Source organism: Pholis gunnellus (assembly GCF_910591455.1).
Source record: "Pholis gunnellus genome assembly, chromosome: 10".
Lineage (NCBI taxonomy): Eukaryota > Metazoa > Chordata > Actinopteri > Perciformes > Pholidae > Pholis > Pholis gunnellus.
In genome coordinates, this window is record NC_136537.1 from 5,719,542 (window position 1) to 5,740,556 (window position 21,015).

The 21,015-nt window shown below is 43.9% G+C and overlaps 1 protein-coding gene across 2 annotated transcripts; it reads right to left on the reverse strand.

Annotated features, from left to right (window-relative positions):
• Positions 1-745: 745 nt before the first annotated feature.
• Positions 746-6,688, reverse strand: slitrk4 (SLIT and NTRK-like family, member 4). Of its 2 annotated transcripts, XM_079167030.1 has the most exons (3): positions 6,559-6,688; positions 3,176-5,714; positions 746-906 (listed from the first exon to the last, which is right to left on the reverse strand). In XM_079167030.1, exons 2-3 carry the CDS (start codon positions 5,670-5,672, stop codon positions 803-805), a joined length of 2,601 nt encoding a protein of 866 aa, XP_079023156.1. In that variant the 5' UTR covers positions 5,673-5,714; positions 6,559-6,688; the 3' UTR covers positions 746-802. The 2 variants fall into 2 exon arrangements, with proteins under 2 accessions (XP_079023156.1, XP_079023157.1); XM_079167031.1 differs by lacking the exon at positions 746-906 and having other exon boundaries at positions 2,935-5,714.
• Between the last annotated feature and the right edge of the window lie 14,327 nt (positions 6,689-21,015).

Here is a 21,015-nt window from a genome sequence, read left to right on the forward strand (position 1 = left end):
CTCTATTAAGGAGCACTATGTACGGAAATATGACAAAGACAACGAGGGAAGATAGAGGAGGGAGAGGGAACGAGGGGGCGGACGTATCACACTCATACCCCACCGCCAACACCACCACATCCCTATTTTAGTTCTTAACTGCCAAGGGTATTAATAATTAATGAGGACAATTCTCTGGCGTCCGGATGAGTCATACTTTCTGCTACTTGGTTTCCCAAAAGCCCCATAGGTTGGATTAACACAGAAACAGGGAATCTGAATTTTTAACCCTAAAGTGGAGCAGGCATGAATGTTTGATATGTGCCTAAAAACAGATGGAGCGATGATACCTGCTAGACATTAAGACCTGTGCCAAAAAAGAAAAAAAACTTCATAAAGTACGGGCAAATTTGGGATGTTCAGATGTGGAAACAACAGAGAGAGAGAGACAAAATAAAATGAATGTGCATAAGGCTACGCCAACGCGGGTGAAAACTGGTAATATAACATCTTTGAAATCTGACTTTCTGACATTTTTTAGAAAAAAAAAAATCATTGTTTGAATGTTTTCAAGCTTCGAATGTTTGGTTTAGCTTGAATATTTTTGCTTGAATTATGATTTGAGCCAAAAACAACGACGAAACTCATGGCCTTAAGTGTAACAAGCGGCAGCTTTTCTTGAACCGATCACACGAAGCAAACATATATTGCGCCTGAGGGTGCAGCCACTGTTTGTACATGAACAAGTAGAACATCCTGTCACTTGAGCTGGACTCGGTCCAACACCGAGCTGTCACACAATCCAACTTGTTTGAGGGAAAAGTCAAAGCGGGGCAACGGAGCAGTTGGCAGTTTCGGTGGCAGAAGAGTTCTTTGTTTTTTCCTCCTTAAAAGTAAAGCAGCCTTGAGAGGCTGAGAGGATGTGCACTAAAAGAAATAGTGGGACACAGTGCAAATAGGTGCTGATTTTAATACCTTGATTTCAACATGATTATACAAGAGAAAATTAACCAATATACAGGAGATTTATGACCGATAGAAAATTGTATTTATTATACTTTCCAAGATACATTCTATTCATTTGTAATGTCAATAAACACTCAGAAGTTCAACGTAACAATACTTTTAAATAAGGACCGGATAGAGTTAAGTTGATAAAAGAATTTCGAAATAGAACCTGTCTTGACAATATAACCTCAAAACTAAATAAATTAAACAAAATTGTTTGAAGCTGTCATGACCGAGCAATTTCTTTTTTTTTTTTTTTTTCTTTTTTTTTTTTACTAATATTGCACATGGTGTTTCATGATATGATACTGCCCGGATCGAACAATTTAGAGCTTCAATTAGTCACCTTCCTCGTCCCCCATTCACCATCCCAACAATTCTGGAACCATAATCAAGTTTAATGCACATTTATTTTGGTTGCATAATGTTAATAAGAAACCTTTTACAAGATACTGTGGGAGATATAAGAATAAGGAAACGGCTTGAGACTTCACAGACTTCTATCAGGCCTCGGCTTGTCGTGCGACACAATGAAAAGGAAACATCACAGATCACATTTCACAACCCTCGTCCGGCGGGGTCGAGTTCTCCGGCGAACTGGGAGAAACAAGAACCCTTGAATCGACTCAACAGTCACTTCTGCTGGCCTGAATTAGCTCTGATGCGTCCCTCTGTCAAGTCCTTTCCACTCTTTGTGTATTATCCATTTTTTTTTAAATAATACCGATAACTCTTTAAATAATTCCCGCATAGAAAAATAAATTAACTATGTTGTTAAATTCTTTCACTACGAATTGAGAGCTGACAAGGGGAGGTGGATCACCGGTTGACTTATAGTTTGACAATTCTGGCTTGTAGTCTCTTGATGATGATGCTCCGTCGTACAGTGTGTGTGTGTGTCTGTGTGTACGTGTAGATGTGTGTCCTTCCTTGTAATTTACAAACCAGTCCCACAGATACAAATAATGTAAGACTTACAAAATAAATTCCAGGTTACGCTTACATGGCAAGCAGCTTTGTAATTATAATTTTTTTTTTCATCCTTGGGTTTTTATCATTTTTCAGAAACAACGTCCTCTGACAGTGTGTGTGCCGTTAGATTTCACCCAAAACATACAGTAGCAACTTTGAAGAGAAACACAACTCCATTCAGAAGACACTATATATAACATGGCTCCTTACACAAAGAGAACAAGTCATGAAATCATTCCCCCTCAAAAAAATAAGAGTTTCGTAGCGCCTAAATGGGAGCAGGTGTACTGCTACTGGTGTGTAATCCAGACAAGGTGGCAGAGAGTCTGCCTCCGACTCCAGAGAGCATCCCCAAGAACAAACACATATCCCCGCAAACACAAAAAAAAAAGAAGTAGCATCCATTGAGTCACCGACTCTGTTAATCTCATCCCAGAAGAGGTGATTTTGAATACTTTCCAGAGCAAAAAGAACAACAACCGACGTGCCCTCTTTTTTTTCTCTCTTTCTTTAAACAACGAGGGGTTGAAGACGGCGAGGTGTATTCTCAAGCACTGTTTTCAAGACCCTTTTGATTTGGTTGGGAAAAACGAAAGGAGGAGGAGAAAAAAATAACAAGAACAACAACAAAAAATAAGAAGATAAGTACCCATTTCAATAGCAGCAACAACAAAAAAAAATGTATAATATGACTGTCTGGTTGCTTTTTAGGGTGTCCTGTGGTATATGTATGTGGGATTCATACATGTGGTGGCATGGATAATCCATAAGGTCTTTTACTGTGAAATAGATCCACGCCGATTCTAGTAATAGCTTTTGTAGTGTGGAGCCATTTTGTCCATCTCCGCATTGGTCATTAAGGATTTCCAGAAGGCACTTTTTCTCTGTGTGTGTGTGTGTGTGTGTGTGTGGCTGCAGAGAGGGAGATGAAGACAGAAAGCGAGCAATCTGTGGGGCTGAATGGTGTGTGTGTGTGTGTGTATGTGGGGGGGGTGGGGGGGGGGGCAGCAGAGGGGGGGACAGAGAAAGGCAGATGTGTTTGGCTGTCTGTCTGCCTGTCTGTGTGTCTAACTTCCCTCTATGTGTGCGTGTGTGTAATCAATGCACTAAACCCAACACAACAATCCCTACATTTTACTCAGCGCAGTCTGCTCCTCGAGCACCTGCAGGTAATCAGGCGTTCCTTGGAGCTTGGCCTTCAGCTCGTAATACTCACTTTTCCTCTGCTCCACCACGATCTTACTGTGGTTCCCGCCTATCAGCGACGACTTCTTCATCTTTTTATCCAGAGTTTTCTCCGGGTAGCGGATCTCGTAGCCGCCCATCCCTATACTGTTGAAATCTCTCTTGCTGTCCAGGAAGTTCTGGATGAACATGCTGGGCTCGCGGTGGGGGAGGAACTCTTCCAGCTCGTCAATGGTGCTGAGGCGTTTGTTGCGCTCTAGGGTGGAGAGCGAGTCCTTGTCTTTGTCGGCGCTGTTCCGGAGGATGATCTTCTGCCTCTGCGAGTCAGCAAACTTAAACCCGGCGTCCATGTCTGAGGAGCGTCCGATCCCACAGGTGTGGCTCTTGCCGATGTGCTCGATGGTCTGCGGGATGAACGTCTCGCCTCCCAGGTCATCTCCCGGGATGGAGCCCTTTTTGCCAGATTTGTGACTGTGTCTGCGAAGCTGCAACGACATGGAGCCGCACTCCTGATTCCCGAGCCCCTCCTGCCTGCCCACCGGTTTTTTATTCCGCCTCAGGACAAAGACTAGAAGGCAGAAGGCCACGAACACAGTGAGGATAAGCACCACGAGGATACTGAGGATCATGATGGATAGAGGCACGGGGCCTCCTGGTGGTGCTTTGCCAACTCCAGCGGGCGACACCGAGGTTACAACAGGGGTGGCGCCGGTGAGAATAAACGGTGGTCTCGCCACAAGCTTGGGACACAGGATCTCATTTTTCAAGAGGCGTAGCTCAATGTTGACGAACTGCACAGGGGAGGCACATTTCACCTCTTTGGCAGCCACTCCATCACTTAGCTTCTCTAGCCAGAGTTTGAGGGCGACAAGATCGCAGGAACACTCCCAGGGGTTCCCTTCCAGGTCTATCTGGGTCAGGGTTCGCAGCTGGTCCAAGACCCCACTCACTGGTAGGGTCATGAAGTGGTTGTTTTTCAGATTGAGTCTGGCTAAAGAGACACCTGCAAACATGTAGGCAGGGAGACTCCGCAGGACGTTGTTGTTGAGATACAGGAGTTGGAGGTTCGGCATGGAGTCAAATGTACCCGCTAAGATTTCTTTTATGGCATTGTATTCCAAATATAGGTACTGTAAGTTTGTGAGGCCCAAAAACATCTCTGGGTGTAACTGCTCAAGTTGGTTCCCATTCAAATACAGTCTCCTCAGATTAGTGAGGTTCGAAAACACACTTTTCTGGACTGTGACAATTTGATTGCTGCCAAGATGTAGCAAATCTAAACCCTCAAACCCTTGGAAATCAGTCGGGCTTATGTCACGGATGTAATTTCCACTCAGGTGAAGCTTCTTGGCATTTGCGGGTTTGGGAAGGAGATCAGCTAAACTTTTAATACTCCTCTCCTGACAGCTGACGCTGATGCCAAAGTCAGAAGGGTGGGCTTTACAGCTGCAGGGCTGTGGACACAACAACGGAGGGGTCCGTGTCTGAAAGGATATAATCTGGCTATTTCTTCCAAAAGGGGGTAAACCAGCCACAATACCATTACCGTAAATCTTGGATGAGTCAGTGGTTTTTGACGCTTTTGTGGCCAGGGGAGACACAGTGGTTGGGGACATTATGGAGGGCGTCTGCCCATTATCGGGCGGAGGCATCCTAACATCAAAGTCACTTCCTGTGCCCATGGGACAAAGCTCCTGTTTGTTGGTTTCTTTCAGGAGCCGCCCATACAAGTCACTTGGTGTTTCACATATGGCCTCACCGATAAAAATGTTATAGGGCATGTTTTCAAGCCATGCCTTGAGAGGCGCTAAATCACAGGTACAGTTCCAGGGATTGTCATCCAGCTGCAGCTCTACAATACGCCCGATATGCTCCAGAACCCCCAAATAAGGAAGCTTCTGGATCCTGTTCCCCCTTATATCCAGGTGTGTGAGTGAGGCAAAGCGAAATATGTTGTCAGGAAGTAACTGTATGAGATTATCATTCAGAATGAGCACTTTAAGCCTGTGCAGTTTGTTAAACGCTCCCTTTTCAATGTATTTTATTAAGTTGTAGTCAGCCTGAAGGTATTCCAAGTTTTCTATCCCTTGGAAAGTGTCCGCTCTCAGCACCTTTAACTCGTTGTTGTTCAGGTGCAGCTGTTTCAACGCGCTCATCCCCATGAACGCTCCGCCCTCGATGTTCTGCAGTTTATTGTTCCCCAGCTGCAGTGACACAGCGTGGGTGAAGTTGAGGAACGAGTTTGGGTAGAGTATGATCAAAAAGTTGTTCTGGAAGTTCAGGTGGTACAGGGACGAGGCCGGCGGGATGAGCTGCGTGGGCCGGTAGACGGTGACCTTCTCGCAGTTGGCGTACAGCACGTTCTCCACGGACATGCAGGAGCAGGCGCTGCAGGTCTCAGCCATCAAGTCCGAGAAGGACGGGTCCGCCATCTGGGGTCCGTCTGACGCAGAGGGGGAGGAGAGGGAGGAGGAGAAGGAGCCGGAGATGGAGGAAGAAAAGGCTGCCAGCAGGAGTACGAGCAGCATCTCGCCGGTTAGAAATCCTCCCCCAGAAAACCATTTAGTAACCTTTTGGAGAGAAAAAAAAAAGAGGACAGACGCATGCACAAACGTTCACACACACAGGCGTACGTATGTGCAAACGAGCCCAAAGAAGCACGCGCACACACACACATGCACACACAGAAAGCAAACCATCAAAAAATGCAAATTTGATATTGATCATACTGAAATTGCAAAGTTGAATCCATTTTTTAACATTTCTCTCAAGGATTGCACTATGAGTTATTTCTGTAAATATAACTAAGCAAATCCCCGTGCTAATGGTGCACATTTCTAACCGTTGCACTTTTTCTTTTATCGGAATCATCGCAGTGAGTAGCTTTGGCTTTGAAACAGTGATTCGCCCTAATGATTTGGACAGCAAACATGTTTAATGCAGACTCTTTGGGTACTGCAGGAAAAGTACCACATGCTCTGGCAATTACTCAAACCCGTGAACTGCTGCACATCTATGTGTCTTATTTCTGCCAGTCAAAGCATGAAGCATCGTCCCTGAAATGTCTAAGACAGCAGCACGACTATTATTCTTCACCTCTCAGCGTATTCCATATAATCAAAGTCAAACGGCTGCAGTTTTCTCTCTTTTTCCTTTTTTCCTTTTTTTTTTAAGGGGTTTCATTTGAAGCAGCACCACCACCACCACCACTGAGCGGCACATTCAGGTTATTTATGAAAGCAGCTGTGAGAGCAAAGGGGAAGATGAAGAATTGGGACTGTTCCCATTGCTGGCATATTATGAGGGTTAAAGCCGCACACATTGATTACCCCCACATTTGACACAGAGAATACAAATATTCCTTACATTAATAAAATCAGGTCATGATATTTTCAAAAGAAAAAACAGACTTACCCAAAGCTGAGTCGGTAATGAGTGCGACTCCCTCTGGAGACACGGGGCAGCATTGGTGAGACATGGATGGAGACAAACAGTCGTCCCAGCAGCTTAAGTAGAACGCGTACAGTTACAGGGGCGCAACAAGGTGTCTCCAGCCCCCTATAGCCCCATGTAGGCTACTGTATGTCAACCCGAGCCAAGCAAACTGGCGGGGGTGCGGTGGAGATGGAGGTAGAGGAGGAGGAGGAGGAGGAGGAGGAGGAGAGGTGGGGGGAGGAGGGGGGTGGGGGCTCCGATTTCACCCGATGCGTCTCTTGCTGACAGGCTCCTCTTGCTTGGAAAAATCACCCCTCTGGTCGTTCGGTCTCCAAGGTGGTTGTACTACCTCCATGGGAGAGCATTCATTTGGTTGCAGGATAGAGAGAGAGAGAGAGAGAGAGAGAGAGAGGAGAGATAGGGGAAGACTGAGAGAGAGAGAGAGAGAGAGAGAGAGAGAAAAAGGGAGACAGCTTTTTAGAGATCTTGACAGCGCGTCCGGCGACTCCAAGGCGTGAAAAAAGGCGCAAGGCGGTCGGTGATGCGGAGAAATAAGTCTGTCATTCTTGGACCTTTTTTTTTTTTTTTTACAGCAGGAAACTGAACAGAAGGAGGATGAGCAGAGGAGAGAAGAAAAATTGGAGAGAGAGAGAGAGAGAGAGAGAGAGAGAGAGAGAGAGAGAGAGAGAGAGAGAGAGAGAGAGAGAGAGAGAGCGAGCGAGAGGACGGCCAACACTGTGCGTCTGGCTTCAGCTCGGCTCAGCAACCCCCCAACGATCCAATGAATAAATACTGGTCTGTTTCGAGCGAAGTTGCGCACGGTGGCAATGCTTCAGAGGGCAAAAGCGGCCGAAACGCTCCCATCAGGTTCGGCGTGTTGGTGTAATATGTTCCATCGAGGCAGCATTAAAATCCATGACTTTGCCCGGACCCCCGTTGCAAAAAATCAAAAAAACAAAAACAGTTGCTTTTCCCGAGCAGTTTATTTGCAGGCGGCAGCAGAAGAGATGCTCATTTCAGTATCCATCCAATGGGAGGGATTTTTTCTTTCTTTAAAAAGGAAAGGAAGGATGTCAAACGGCAAGCACAGAGAGAAACTAGAGAGACAAGTCAACAGAAACCGGTGCGTAAAAAAAAGGAATAATGCAGTTATTCAGCCTTTTAGTCCGCTGCGGTGCAAGTGAGGAGCTGGAAACTCCGCGCATCCATCGGTCCACAGAAAAAAACAAAAAAACAAAACTTGTAGCAGGAATGTATGTGGGGATTTTTTAAAGCCCCCCCCCCCCCCCTAAAAAAATATCCAGTTGGAGGAAATGTTGGGAGTTAAAAAGAGAAGGAAAGCGAGCTTGTGGTCTTCCCCCCACACACCTCCTGTGAGACAGAACAGTATCCGTGTCAGGCGCGCAAGTGTGCTGGCTCCTTCTGCAGCCGCATTCACCGAGCTTCCCACACGACTAACAGAGGCGAATGCAGAGATGTGGAGAGAGAGAGAGAGACAGAGAGAGAGAGCGAGAGAGAGAGAGCGCGAGAGAGGAAGGGAAGAGAGAGAGAGAGAGAGAGAGAGAGAGAGAGAGAGAGAGAGAGAGAGAGAGAGCGAGAGAGGAAGGGAAGAGAGAGAGCGAGAGAGGAAGGGAAGAGAGAGAGAGAGAAGGGGGGAGAGAGAGGGAGGGAAGAGAGAGAGAGAGAAGGGGGGAGAGGGAGGGAAAGCGTGTGTGAGAGAGAGAGCGATGGAGGAGAGAGAGAGAAAGAGCGAGAGGGAGGGGGGCTTCTCACATGAAAATGAAAAAAAAAGAACTTCAGACCTTGAAAGAGATCAGTTATTTTGAGCGCATACTTTATTGTCTTTATTTCTGACACTTTATTCGAATAATCCTGTATTTTTTTAAAGGAGGCTGCAACTCTTATTTGTAATTTTTTTTTTATCCTCCAACTGCAACCTCCAAGGGGATCAAAGCAAAAAAAAAAAAAAATACCAAATCGTCGCATTAGACTTGACTTGCGCGACACGGCTGGAGCGCAACCCCGAGGTCCGATCGGAGAGAGAGGGAGTGAGCGAGCAAGCGTGTGAGTAAGCGCGCATGTGTGTGTGTGCTTAAAACCTGGCACGGGAGCGCGCTTTGTGAGCGGCATCTTAAATAGAAGGGAGAGAGAGGAGGAGGAGGAGAGAGGGGGTTATTATTCAAGAGTGCTGCAGTCAGACGGGCTGCAAGAGGGGGGGGGGGGGGGGGGGGGAGAAAAGGGGAGAGGAGGTGGGGAAATTAGTCAATCAGAGGGCTCACGCGGTTCACATTTGTTTCTCCCCTCTTTCTGTGTGCTTTGCGGGAGAGGAGGCATCGGAGCCGAGAGGAGAGGAGGTGGATGGAGAGGAGATGGACATGAGCGCCCGCAAGGTGCGGCTACACCCCTCATTTTTTTTTCTCTCCAAAAACTGTACAAGCTGCTTTAAATGACCGACACGACCTATCTTTCCGTCAATCTCCCCCGTTCATTTATTCATGCGGGATGAGTCCCAGGGCTGAGTGTATAGTGGCAGCGTGGCGCAGCGCCCGCTCGCTCCTGGCCCCACAATGCAGCGGAAACCCCCCCATGGGAGAAGAAAAGAAGGGGGGGGGGGGGGGGTCGCACCCGCACCTCTGGTTTCCTCTTGCAACAGGAGCTGGAGAAAGGGAAGATGGGAAGTGTGGATGTCAACCGAGCCCAGCCCCGCGGCACGGGTGTTTGTTTAAAGTCTGCAGGTGTGGATGGATGTGAAGCCACTGACGTGTCCCCACACTGAACAAATTGAATGCTGTGTGTAGTTATGCAACTCTTTAAACTGAAGTGGCTTTTGGCATATCATGTAGGCTATGTGTGTATATATATATATATGTGTGTGTATGTATTTTTTAGTACATTACTGTTTGAATTTTTAAAACCAATACATATTTAACTTCTGATTCAAACAACCATGCTGTACAGGCACAAGGGCCTCAATGTAACCTGTGGCCCTGCAGGGCTACATTTAAAGGCCCTTTAACGCTAATGCTTCTTTAATGGCATTCAGTGCGTTGATATGCACGCTGTCCTGTTGGCATTGTCATAATATTATTGTAATATCATATTATTGACGAAACAATACCAACTCAAGATTCACTTGCTGCCTTTTTTTCTGGAGCTTTCGACCAGAAAAAATAATAATGTTATAATCTGCTTGTAGCACTGAAACATTATAGTAATAAGCACTCATGAATATGCATAATGCTTTGTATTGTTACATTATAAAGCATTGTATAATAACTTATGTTCAAGTATCACATTACTTCATTATTGCTGGTCACTCAGCAACATTGTTTCGGAGGGATCAGAGTGTTATGATTTATTATTAGAATCTGATTGTCAGTCACTCTAAGTGCTCATTGTTTGCTTTGAATGAAGTGAAAACAATATAAATGTACAATCACATCATGATTAACCAAGACCAGCAATCATGAAGTGTTATACTTCACCTTATGAGGGATTATGCAATGCTTTGAAATGTGTTATGATTATTATCACAAAGCGCTCTTAATATTTATGAGGGCTCATAACTATAATTATACATTGCTATCAGCAGAACGCACTATAAGTTTCTTTATTATGCATTATAGCCATGGCCGTCATAGACAGTGATTCCATGTTAGAAAACAAATGGTAAAGTGTGTGCTCTACTGTATACTGCGTCTGACTGCAGTCATAGCTCACACTCCTATTGCTCGACATGTAATTGCTTCATTTAGCTGCAGAGTTTAAATCGTGATATGTGTGTGCTGTGGAGCTCATAACGTGTAATGCAACGCATCGTCTTCATCTGAAGCTGTGTTCAGATGATGTATAGTCAATGTGTCCGTCAAACATGCGTTTCCTGTTTGACGGACACATTGTGCCATTGCACAAAAGAAGCATACACATTCAAGGATGAATAGTGAATTGTGAATATGTATTCATGACATTTTCTTTTTGTCTTCCTGTTAATACAACTCCCCGATTCTACAGAAGCCGGCTGGTAATTAAGAACCCTTGAAACTGCAAGTTATCCTCTTTTGATAGAACATTCAGCCTCAATTACGTTCCATTCTTAGGGCAGCCTTCTAATACAATTCAATCTGAAGTGCATAAAACAAAACGGATAGTGGAAGCTGCGCAATCGTGCGTCCATCCTCAACCCCCCCCCCCCCCCCCCCCCCCCACCCCCGGTGTGTGTAGATTAACACGTGGGGGCTGCAAGTGTGCGCTGATATTTGACAGCCTTGGACGTGTTCCTGCTCTGGCTGTGAGTGGCCTGAGGGAAGCAGGCCTACTAGAAGAATGAGCCAGACAGTTGGCAAAGCCTCTGCTTCCGTCTCAGCTGTCGTTGGTAGTCTGGCCATGTGGCCGAGACACTGCTTCCTGTGTCCAAACACTGGGGGAAAAAAAATACAAAATAAAGAAAAAAACGCTTGACTCTCATGTGCTCTAATCCCATTTGTTGGATTAAAATAAAGCACCTCATTATGTCCTTTTCAAAAAAAAAAAAAAGGGATTTGTGTGTCGCACTCCCTCGTTTGCTCTTTGTTTTGGCCCTGTTTGTGCAGGCACTGTGAGTGCTGGGGATGCTCCTCTGTGCTGAAGGATTAGAAGTGTTTGATGTGTCGCCCCCGTCTGGTCACAAAGGTAACTGCAGCGCATCCATGGGGACATGCAGGTGATGCTGCTCGGGTTGAGGCCTGTTCGCTCCGCTTCCTCATGGCTTTGGTTTCACAACGCCGCCAACACGCTGGCTGATCAATGGCGCCCGGTGCCTGTGTTTGGATCACAGGCACCTGTTGTCCTGCCGCAGCTATTTGCCAGCAGCTGCACCGATGCAACACTAATGTGGATGCCGATCTGGTACTAGCAAGGAAGCCAGTTTATTTCTCTTTGTCACAGAACAAATGAAAAATCTCATCATACACACATGAAGCCAATGTGTTTCACTCCTTTTTTCATTTCCAATGTTAATAATAATAATAATCTTAAATCAGTGTTTCGATATATGATTTACTCCAGAAGGAAGAAAGTCCAAACCCTAAGTCGTGGGTGTCACTTTTATGGTGTGAGGGTGAAATACTCACATTGTTGTTGGCCCCACATTGTGGAGTATAGTTTGCCACTAACAATTATCTTCTCCCTCCATTGTGGTCTTTAAAACCAAAATAACCTTCTCTCTTCTTTCCCCTCTGAATCATCATCATGAAGACGTACCTGTTCACACTTTAGACTCAAGGTTTTGTCTCTTTGTAGAATGCTGTGTGTGTGTGTGTGTGTTTCTATTTTGACCATTCCAGTGATTTTATTTGATCTCTTTGTAAAGCGCTGTGGTCCAACATGTGTTGTTTTTTAAAATGCGCTCTACAAAATAAACGTAACATTCTGGTCATTATCTTTGAACAGCATCTTCTGACTGCCCAGCTGTGGACATCCAGATGAGGCAAAAGAGAAGGTGATTAAAATGCTGTTATGCCCCGCTGAGTCACCTCCAGTGATCAGTTCGCTCACAGCAATGAGCCTTCAGAGCAGGAGTGACTCATTGGTGGGCTTTGTTTTGCCCTGGCCTTCTCCTCTCAGGCTGCACACAGGCTTCACCCTGCAGTCTGAGAGAAAGCCTGCAAACAACTAATCAGGGCTCTTTTTAGTGAAGATTTACATACAGTATGTACCTGTCATGAAGTATGGGGTGTACCAACAACACAGAAATGTGATTTTAAGTAAGTTTAGAGTATTTTTCTATGACTTCAAGTTTATTGAATTTCAAGTTTCAACAAACATCAATATTAAAAGACAAATAAAAGCAAACAGACAAGCAGCAAAATAACCAATAAACTAAGGTAAATGAAAATAACACCTGATATGTTCAATGAATGCGTCAGGCTCAAAGTCCTTGTAAGGTTAGTGTATTGACAACAATAATAAATCAGATTATACAGCAAAACACCGCATTTCTATTTCTTAAGACCATTTATATGGAACGCATGATGTAACATGTGTCATCATTATCTAAATTCTAGATTTAGATAATGTAATGAAGTGTAATACACGAGGCACACACTGAGTGAATGGCATCCCTGACCGTCTATTTCGTCACCGGTAAGTCTCAATACGGGACGTATGACGTGACGACCCAGTGAAAAGAGGCCTGCAGTCTCTCATTCTGAGGCCTGCTCTGCAGCTAATGGAGGTCTAATGGAAGCAGTGAGCTATCGAACATGACGTCGTATTAACAACATCGAGACTTTGCAGCTTGAAGCTGTGAACTTAACGCTGGTGTCGGTGGTGTATAGTGCGAGCGAGGAACACAGTGTTCCATAAGTGGAGGTAAGGATCTGACCAGCAGTCAGTGCTTTGCTGGCCAAATTAAAACAGGTCTTACAGATGTGGAAGTGATTCCAGACTCATTTTATTAGCCATTTGGGGAAAATCATCTAAATTAGACCATTTTATCGACACTGAGACGCTGATGCAGGCTTTTACTACAAGCTGCTTTGATGATGGCAACTCTCTTTTTTTACTGGTCTCCCTAAAAAAAAACAGTCTAAAACAGATGAAACAGAACGCTGGTGACAGGACTTTGACCAATACAGGAAAAGGAGATCACATTAGCCATCTGCTCGCATCAATGCACACACTGTATCCTTTATCAAGCTTTACATAATCCCTTCATTTCTTTTCTCCATTGATCTCGTCTTGATTTGTGAGGCACTTTCGGGTGCAACTCTGCATGAAATGTCACCGCTAACAGCGTTGATATCAGTAGCAGTATGTTGAGCTTGAAGGTTTGCGCATCGGTTTACATTATGGAAGGCTGGCGGTTAGGTTCATGCAACAAAAGCACTGAGTTAAGGCTGGAAATAACATCATCGTTAGGCTTAAAATAGGCACGCTGGTCACTTGACAATGTTTCTGTACACCTGTGTTCCTTCCAATGAAATAGCGTTGAACACAACAGACTGATTATTACATTTGTGTTAAGAGAACAGCCATTCAAATATCAGAGGGAGACTCGTGCAGGTTCACCTTTAGCACCGTCAGAGAAGCATTTTCCTACTCTGAGGGGTCACATGATAAATATGAACAACATAGTTGCACATAGTGACAAATGAAACCTAAACCGTGTCTCCTGGATATTAGATTCATATTCTACTAATTGTTTTTTTCCAAATAACGGTTTGAAAGTAATTGCAGCCTGGTGCATGTTGTGGTGGATCAAAAACTATTCAATCGTACAGAGTGAGTCCTATAATACCGAATACTGAAACAAGAAACATGGAGGAAAGAAGTTTGTCTTATTCTCTGGCCAGAGAAGGCTTCGCCGTCATACAGACTGCAGTTCAGTCTGCAGAGGATGAGCCAACAGTTCAGTTTGTCTCCTGCTCTTAATAAGCATCTCAGCACACAGTGTGGGGAACCTCAGGTATTTACAGTATGACAATTGATCAGCAGTTTCAAGCTCCCCATTGACCCCTCCAGTCGCCCCCTTCATCTTCTGAGCCTCGTCACACAAAGAGATCTTTCTTTATTACCCTTGCCTATCTCTGAGAATCTTCACACCTCAACATTCTCTGGTTAAACTGCACCCCCCCATTCAGTTACTTCCCCTTATCAAAACAAAAAGGCAGAGATAACCCATATGGTGCTGTTATTACTCTCTTAGGTACACAATCATATATGTCACATATATACCTTTTGTTAGTGAGTAAGGCACATAAACTAAATCACAGTAGAAATGTACTAGCACAACTACCCTTTCTATCACAATGTTCCCTGACTGTATTTTTGTTCTTTTATGTTATATACTGTTGAAAATAAGACATTTCTAAGAGACAAAGTGGCAAGGTGATTAACAGGATAGACACATTCTGCTATCGATTATAATAGCTACAGTCATTTGTTTCTTTAATCTATATATTTTAGTTTGACACATATAGCTTTAAATTGTATTCAAATTTAACAATCTACAAAAAGAAAAAGGTCTCTTTGGTTCAGGACTCAGGCACATACAACCTGCAATGAATGGTTGCCTCTTTCTAAAGGGTCACAGGAACATGGAATATTGCCTGGTAGTCAGAGTCAAATAAAGAATCGAAAGGCAATAAACCCTGTGGAGGGGTCACATGAAGAGCCACTGGTCCATAGAGCCCCTGTGTCTCTGATGTAGAACACATGAACACCAACATGACTGCTGAGACGAAGGGCCACAATGATTAACGAACACAGAGAGTTGGAAATGTCAGACTGTTTGTTTTTTTTGTTCTTCTTTTCACACATCCCTTAAAAAAACCAGGTCAGTGTCAGAAATGACTAAAATAAATGGGCCTCTTTTACCTACAACCTGACCAAAGCAGTAAGGAATGGGTTAAAAAAAAACAGGTGCGACACTTATTTTGGGCATAAGGCAGGAGTTATTGCACATTATCAGCACCGCAGGACAGCTTGAACAACCCTGACAGCGACGCCCCTGTTCCGAGCCCATTACTCCGCTCACCCGGGGACGGAAGGAAAAATGAATGCTCACAATGCCGGCTAGTTTTACATAAATCGGCAGTGTTTGAGAGCTCGTTATTTATTCAGCATGCGCGCACCGGCGGAGTGAGGTGCTACCCCATTTATTACAAACAGCTGAGGTGTACAGAGCGTGTGGAAATATGCCAACACAGGGACACGGGACTGTTTCATGTCCCCGGAGAGGGAAGGGGGACAGGAGATGTGCTACCTTAGATTTTTTTTATATATTACATCTCCTGCAAAAAGGCAAAACACTTCATTCAAAACTATAGTCACTCTACTTTGTGTCACAACTTTACACACAAACACCAAATGAACAGTTCTCTCCACACGCCAACTGAACACCGCTGTGCTCAATATAAAATAATTTCACATTTTCATTTCTAGTATGCTGTACGAACACAAATGCAGTGGGTTTATTCTTAGTCCTCACGCACTCATAACAGTATCAAACACGATTAAATGAACTAAAGAACATGAACATGAACATAGTAACTGTATGCTTATGTCAACAAAAAAACCTCTGTCTCCAGTATTGGCCTCCAAAAGAAACCAAACCTGAACCCCATTTATAGCGTTCAAGCTCTGATTTCTAAGCGATCGAATTGGTTACAGGTGTTTGCACAGATGCATTCTGGGTGCAGGTGATTGATAATTGAGTGTGGTATTTCCACGGCAGTGTTTAGCAAACAACACACAGGCTTTTAGTACTGAATTATGTTTTTTCATGTATTTAACTTTTTGGTGTTTTGCGTTTGAATGAATGTTAAACTTGTAAAGTGAAGAGCAGGCAGCGTGCTCATGGTTTAACATACCTGGTCGATTGCACGAGTTAATCTAAATAGTAATAATTGTGAAAAAAGTAGCAGTTTATGTGTCTTGGCAATAGCAACATACTGTAAATACACACCTAAAAAAAAACACCCTCCTTTTTTTTAGGATGTATCCATCTGTCTGTGGTGTGTATCCAGGGTGCAGTGCTCAGCATGTGAGCCTGTCACGTGTTCAGTCCAGGCCTCATCTCCCCGTCCACGAGACACAAACACCACAGACACAGGTTAATTGGGCTCAGACGCACCTCGCCGTCCCGATGGGCTCAGAGCCGAGATTCAGACCGAGCCCCAGTTTCGACATGAACACACGGGGGGGGGGGGGGGGGCTTCGTCCACTGTGTGCACTGTGCTCCGATAGTGGGTCACAGTCTGGTTGGGGCCCTGTTATGGGATAGTCTGTAAATCAGCTTTGTGTGACCAGTCAGCAAATATGAATTCTGAGGTCTGATACCACCTCCATTTAAATGATTCTTCTTGATTATTTTCATATTTTTGATTTTTATATGGATGTTATTGAAAAGTCACATGATTTAATAACGACAGTGACAAGCAAGGAAGTCCACTAAGAGTTACTTATGAAAGTCTGCTGAGGGTCTATTTATCTATGCTAGCTATATGTTGGTCCGCTGTTCCGTTACTTCGTCAATTTATTATTTGAACACAAATCATGATCTTTTTTTCTGACCTTGACAAGTACTTTGTTAGCTAATCCCAAACAATCATTTCACAACGGTATTCTCGAGCATTTCTGTAAGCCTGATACGAGTCTGATAGGAAACGTACATATCCGAGGTTTGCAGAAATGTAAAAATCATGTTAGAGATGTAATGTATTCATTAGAGGTGATGGTAGATGGACTTTCTTAGTTGGAGCCAGGCTAGCTGTTTTCAGTCATTATGCGGTAGAAATAAGCAAATAAGTACACTTCTCAAATGTATGAACTGTTCCTTTAACTGATTATAAACAAAGTGGATGAATATTTGGACACAGCTTCTCTTTTTTTTTATGTCCTGGACACCTGGTTCTGCATTATCCTACTTCATTTGGACAGTCCTGCTGGTCTCTTTCTGGCTGTTTGGATGCTTACAAATGGTTGTAATGAACAAAATATCTGTTGTGTCTGCAGTATTATCCCCTTTACTGTGATCAATACTCCCGCACAGTTCTTAAGTAACCCTGTCCGGGAGAAATAACAACACTCTTGTCAGTTGCTTGATAACTCTTTGCTTCCTAATTTGCTGCATCCATATATTGACCCGTAAACAGGACTCCTGTATATCTGTGTTCTCATGCAAATGATTTGGCCGGAGGAGTAAGGAGACATGAAGTAAATGTAGCATATTAACCTGGAAAACTAGGGAACATCATGCATTCCATAAGCATGATAAAAAACCTTGTCCGGTTCATTATGAAGAACATTCTGTGATTAAATGCGTCAGCAGCGCTCGTGTTAGTGCAGCGGGAGATACAGAGACAGACAAATGTCTGTCCATAACCCACAGGATGTTTACAGAGAATTCAAAACAGCTAAGAGGCATCGGTTGGCATAATTACTCGGAGTGTCAAACACCTTGTTGGCTGTTTTTTTTAAATCACTGTAATGAAAAGCCTAACACAAGCTGTCCACAAAAAGCACATTTTCATATTTTAACATTTGAAAAAAAAAAGATATTTCACATGTGAAATGGACAAAAAACTGATGTGAAATATCAAAGGTGAGCTTTAAGTCCATAAAAGCACATGTGAATTCATCAAATTTGCCCGTTTTTACTGAAATATCACAAATCATTTGTATGAATGCATTTTTTTTTTAAAGGGACTGTTTGGGATTTAGTGGCATTTAAGTGCAGATTGCAACCCACACGTAAATATATAGATATGAAGGACTCATTCTAAGGTAATGAAAACACAGCGGGTGATTAAACACTGAGGAATAATGCTACCACCGAATTAGTGCTCACGTTGCTTCACACAAGAACTATACGCTACCTAATCGTGGGCGAACTACGGGACCATGGGCCCCTGGGAACAGAAATGCAGAAGGCCCCACCACCGGCCCTACATAGGAGCAAGACACACTGACTTTATGGTTGTTTTAGGTCTCTTTGGAGTTGTTTTGTGTCACTTTGTGGTTGTTTCTTTTGTCTCTATGCAGTCTTTTAGTGTTTTTGTGGTTGTTTCGTGTCTCTTTGTGGTCTTTTTGTCTCTTTGTAGTTACGTGTATTGTGGTTGTTTTGTGTCTCTTTATGGTTGTATCAGCCTTTTTTTTTTTTCTCTCTTCCTGGTTGGTACGTGTATCTTTGACTGACATTTGTAGGTGAAGGCCAGGGGGCCTAAAAGCAAGAGGCGCTCAGCAACGCAAAAAGCAACCTTTGTCTGATCAGGGCCTTAGTCAGCCAGTCACAACACAGCGAACCACTCTATGAACTCAGGTATCTGTGGCACTGTCACTCAGACCCTGTGTGTTGATAAACTCTCTCTGTCGCTTCTTCTTCTTCCTCTACATCTTTTCAGCACGTTTTATCTCTTTCTCCATCTCTCTCAGTTTCTGCCTCTATCTCTCTCTTCCTCAGTGTCTTTTGATATGCTAAGCAGCACCCTATTTATAAATCATTGTGCGAGAAAACATAGCAGGTTAGGGGACACGTAACAAATGCCCCCCGTCTGCTGAGGGAGAGAGACGGATAAGAAGAAAGAGGAGAGAGAGTTTGAGCGAGTGGGAGGACGGGTGACTTACTGCGAGGCATGCCACCCAGGTTGAATGGATGTACATATCATTATCTTTGCCCCAGTACATGACGATAATGATATAAGCTGGTAGGGTAAGGAGGAAGAGAAAGGAGCCGTTGAGCGAGGCTTGTATGCTCAGAGCCTATTCTCAGATTCTCTGACGCTGTGGTGTACAGTTCACCGGTGCCGAGGCGTACGGTGGCCAGAACACTCAAAGCCTTTGGTTCCAGTGATAGGGATATTTTTTTTTATGAACATAAACACTGTGCGTTAACATGAATTAACAGTTGGAAGAGTTCTTGACTTGTGTTACATTGTTTCGTCTTGTACAAGACGAATATGGAGGATTTACAAAAGGATTGTCCGTTAAACCTGTGCAAATAAGCGACGACAGTTGTTAAAAAACTAAATAGGTGAAGCTACATGTCATTTCTAAAAATCCCATTTGAATAATCACTGAAGTTAACCCGCGGTGCGTCTCTTTTGTTAACAAACTCAAAAAAGTCTCTTATCTCTCAAAATATTGCATTGTCTTATTTTAAATTAACCAAGTTGATTTGTTTGCGGGAACGTGAGACGGTGACAAAGGATACGATCCTGCCAATAGGAGTGCGAAATCAGAAAATGCTCATGAAGATTGTCTTGCAGACAGTGAAAACATGTTATGGGTTTGTTGCCATTAGCACATTTTACATTTGGAGTCAAATAACAACAAATAATAACTGGGTTAGCATGAGTAGACGTTCACATGCATGATAGATGTCGTCCATCAACAGACCTTTCCAAACAACAAGTCCTCCAGAAACAAATGTTCGACAGTTTATAACAGGAATTTATTTAAAGGAATCCAAATCAGCTCCGGCTAAATCGACATTGCTTATGACTGAAAGGTGACCTCTGAGAAGTGTGGACTGTAGAACCACTGTAGCACTCGGTGCTAGCTGATCAAAAGTAGATGTTACCCAAGCGAGAAAGAAATAGGATTCAATGAATCTGCGAGTAAAAGTTGAAATATCCGTGACAAAAATGAACGTCATTGTGACACGTAGTGTTTTTTAAGACAAACAAGCGGTAGTGACTCACAGGCCATGAGTCAGTGTGCTCGATGTAGAAACATGCAATTTCACTGCAGTAACAGCAGTCGAGTACTGTGGTTTGTTGGCTCAGTCGCCCTCGAGGATACAGCAGAGTGATGTGGAATGGCAAATAGTGGGGGAAATAGAAAACTATTGTGGAAGCTCAGTAATCACAGAAGAAAGGAAAGGCCAGTTTCTTTTTCTATTGCATAGATTTGGGAAAGTCATGAAAGACTTGTGTGTGATTCAGATTTCCTGCTACACACTGAGTACAATGATTTGAGGCTGGAAGAGGAGGTAATCTCTTTGGGGTTAGCATGCTACTACAGTCTGACAGGCCATACTCCTTGAATACATAATACATGCTAAATTGTACTCGTAATCTTCCTTCTCCTCTGAGTCAGACACATTTCAGATCACATTCCAACCTTTCCTCTGGGAAGATTCTTTCATTTCTTTTTTTTTTTACCAGCAGACTTAGTTACATGCTAATGTCAAGGCTGTTTAAAATGACCTAACCTACAAGCCCGACGGTGTTTTGGGGGCTGTTTATGCTCCATTACAGGGACATCAAATGCTTTGGCAGTGCCGCACAGCCTGTAGCTTCAAACTAAATTTGACTTTTTTTGGGGGGATGATTTGGGGATTCAGCTTAATCTTCCCACGGCCCACTCGTTGGGCCCCAGCCCAGCTCGTGTGTGGTGAGCTCTGCTTTAGATCGGCGCCTTTCAACCATTCTTATAGTTAAAGGACCCTGAAAAGTAGAGATATTCATTTTGACGCGGAACTCCACAGAGTCACATTATTTTCTGTACGTAATATTATCTGATGCTTTCTTTGATTGCAGTAATGCAGAACGACATGATTAGACCATGTCTTTCTTTTTGACGTGTACTTTTTTGATCAAGTCATATTTGTACAGCGGCAAAATAAAGTGAGCCTGTGTAGCTTTGGTAAGACTTGTGCAGTGTCTGCTCGGGGTGGGCAGGTTGCTTGGCTCCCGGTATTGCTGCTCGCGGCGTTCTTGAGGGGCGTGCCCGTTTTGGAGCACGTGTCCGTTCGGAAGGCATTCCCGCTTCTGAGTGGACCGATGCTGGCAGTGTTGTTGGGGAAGTGCCTGTTAGGAGAGTGTGTCTGGCCGGAACCAGGAGGCAACCTCCAATTCATCCGAGTGACGCCAATGCGGAAGTGTCTTAAAACTTGCATTCTCTCTACTGACCAGCAGAAGACTATGAGAAAATGACTCTACTTCTCACTAAGAT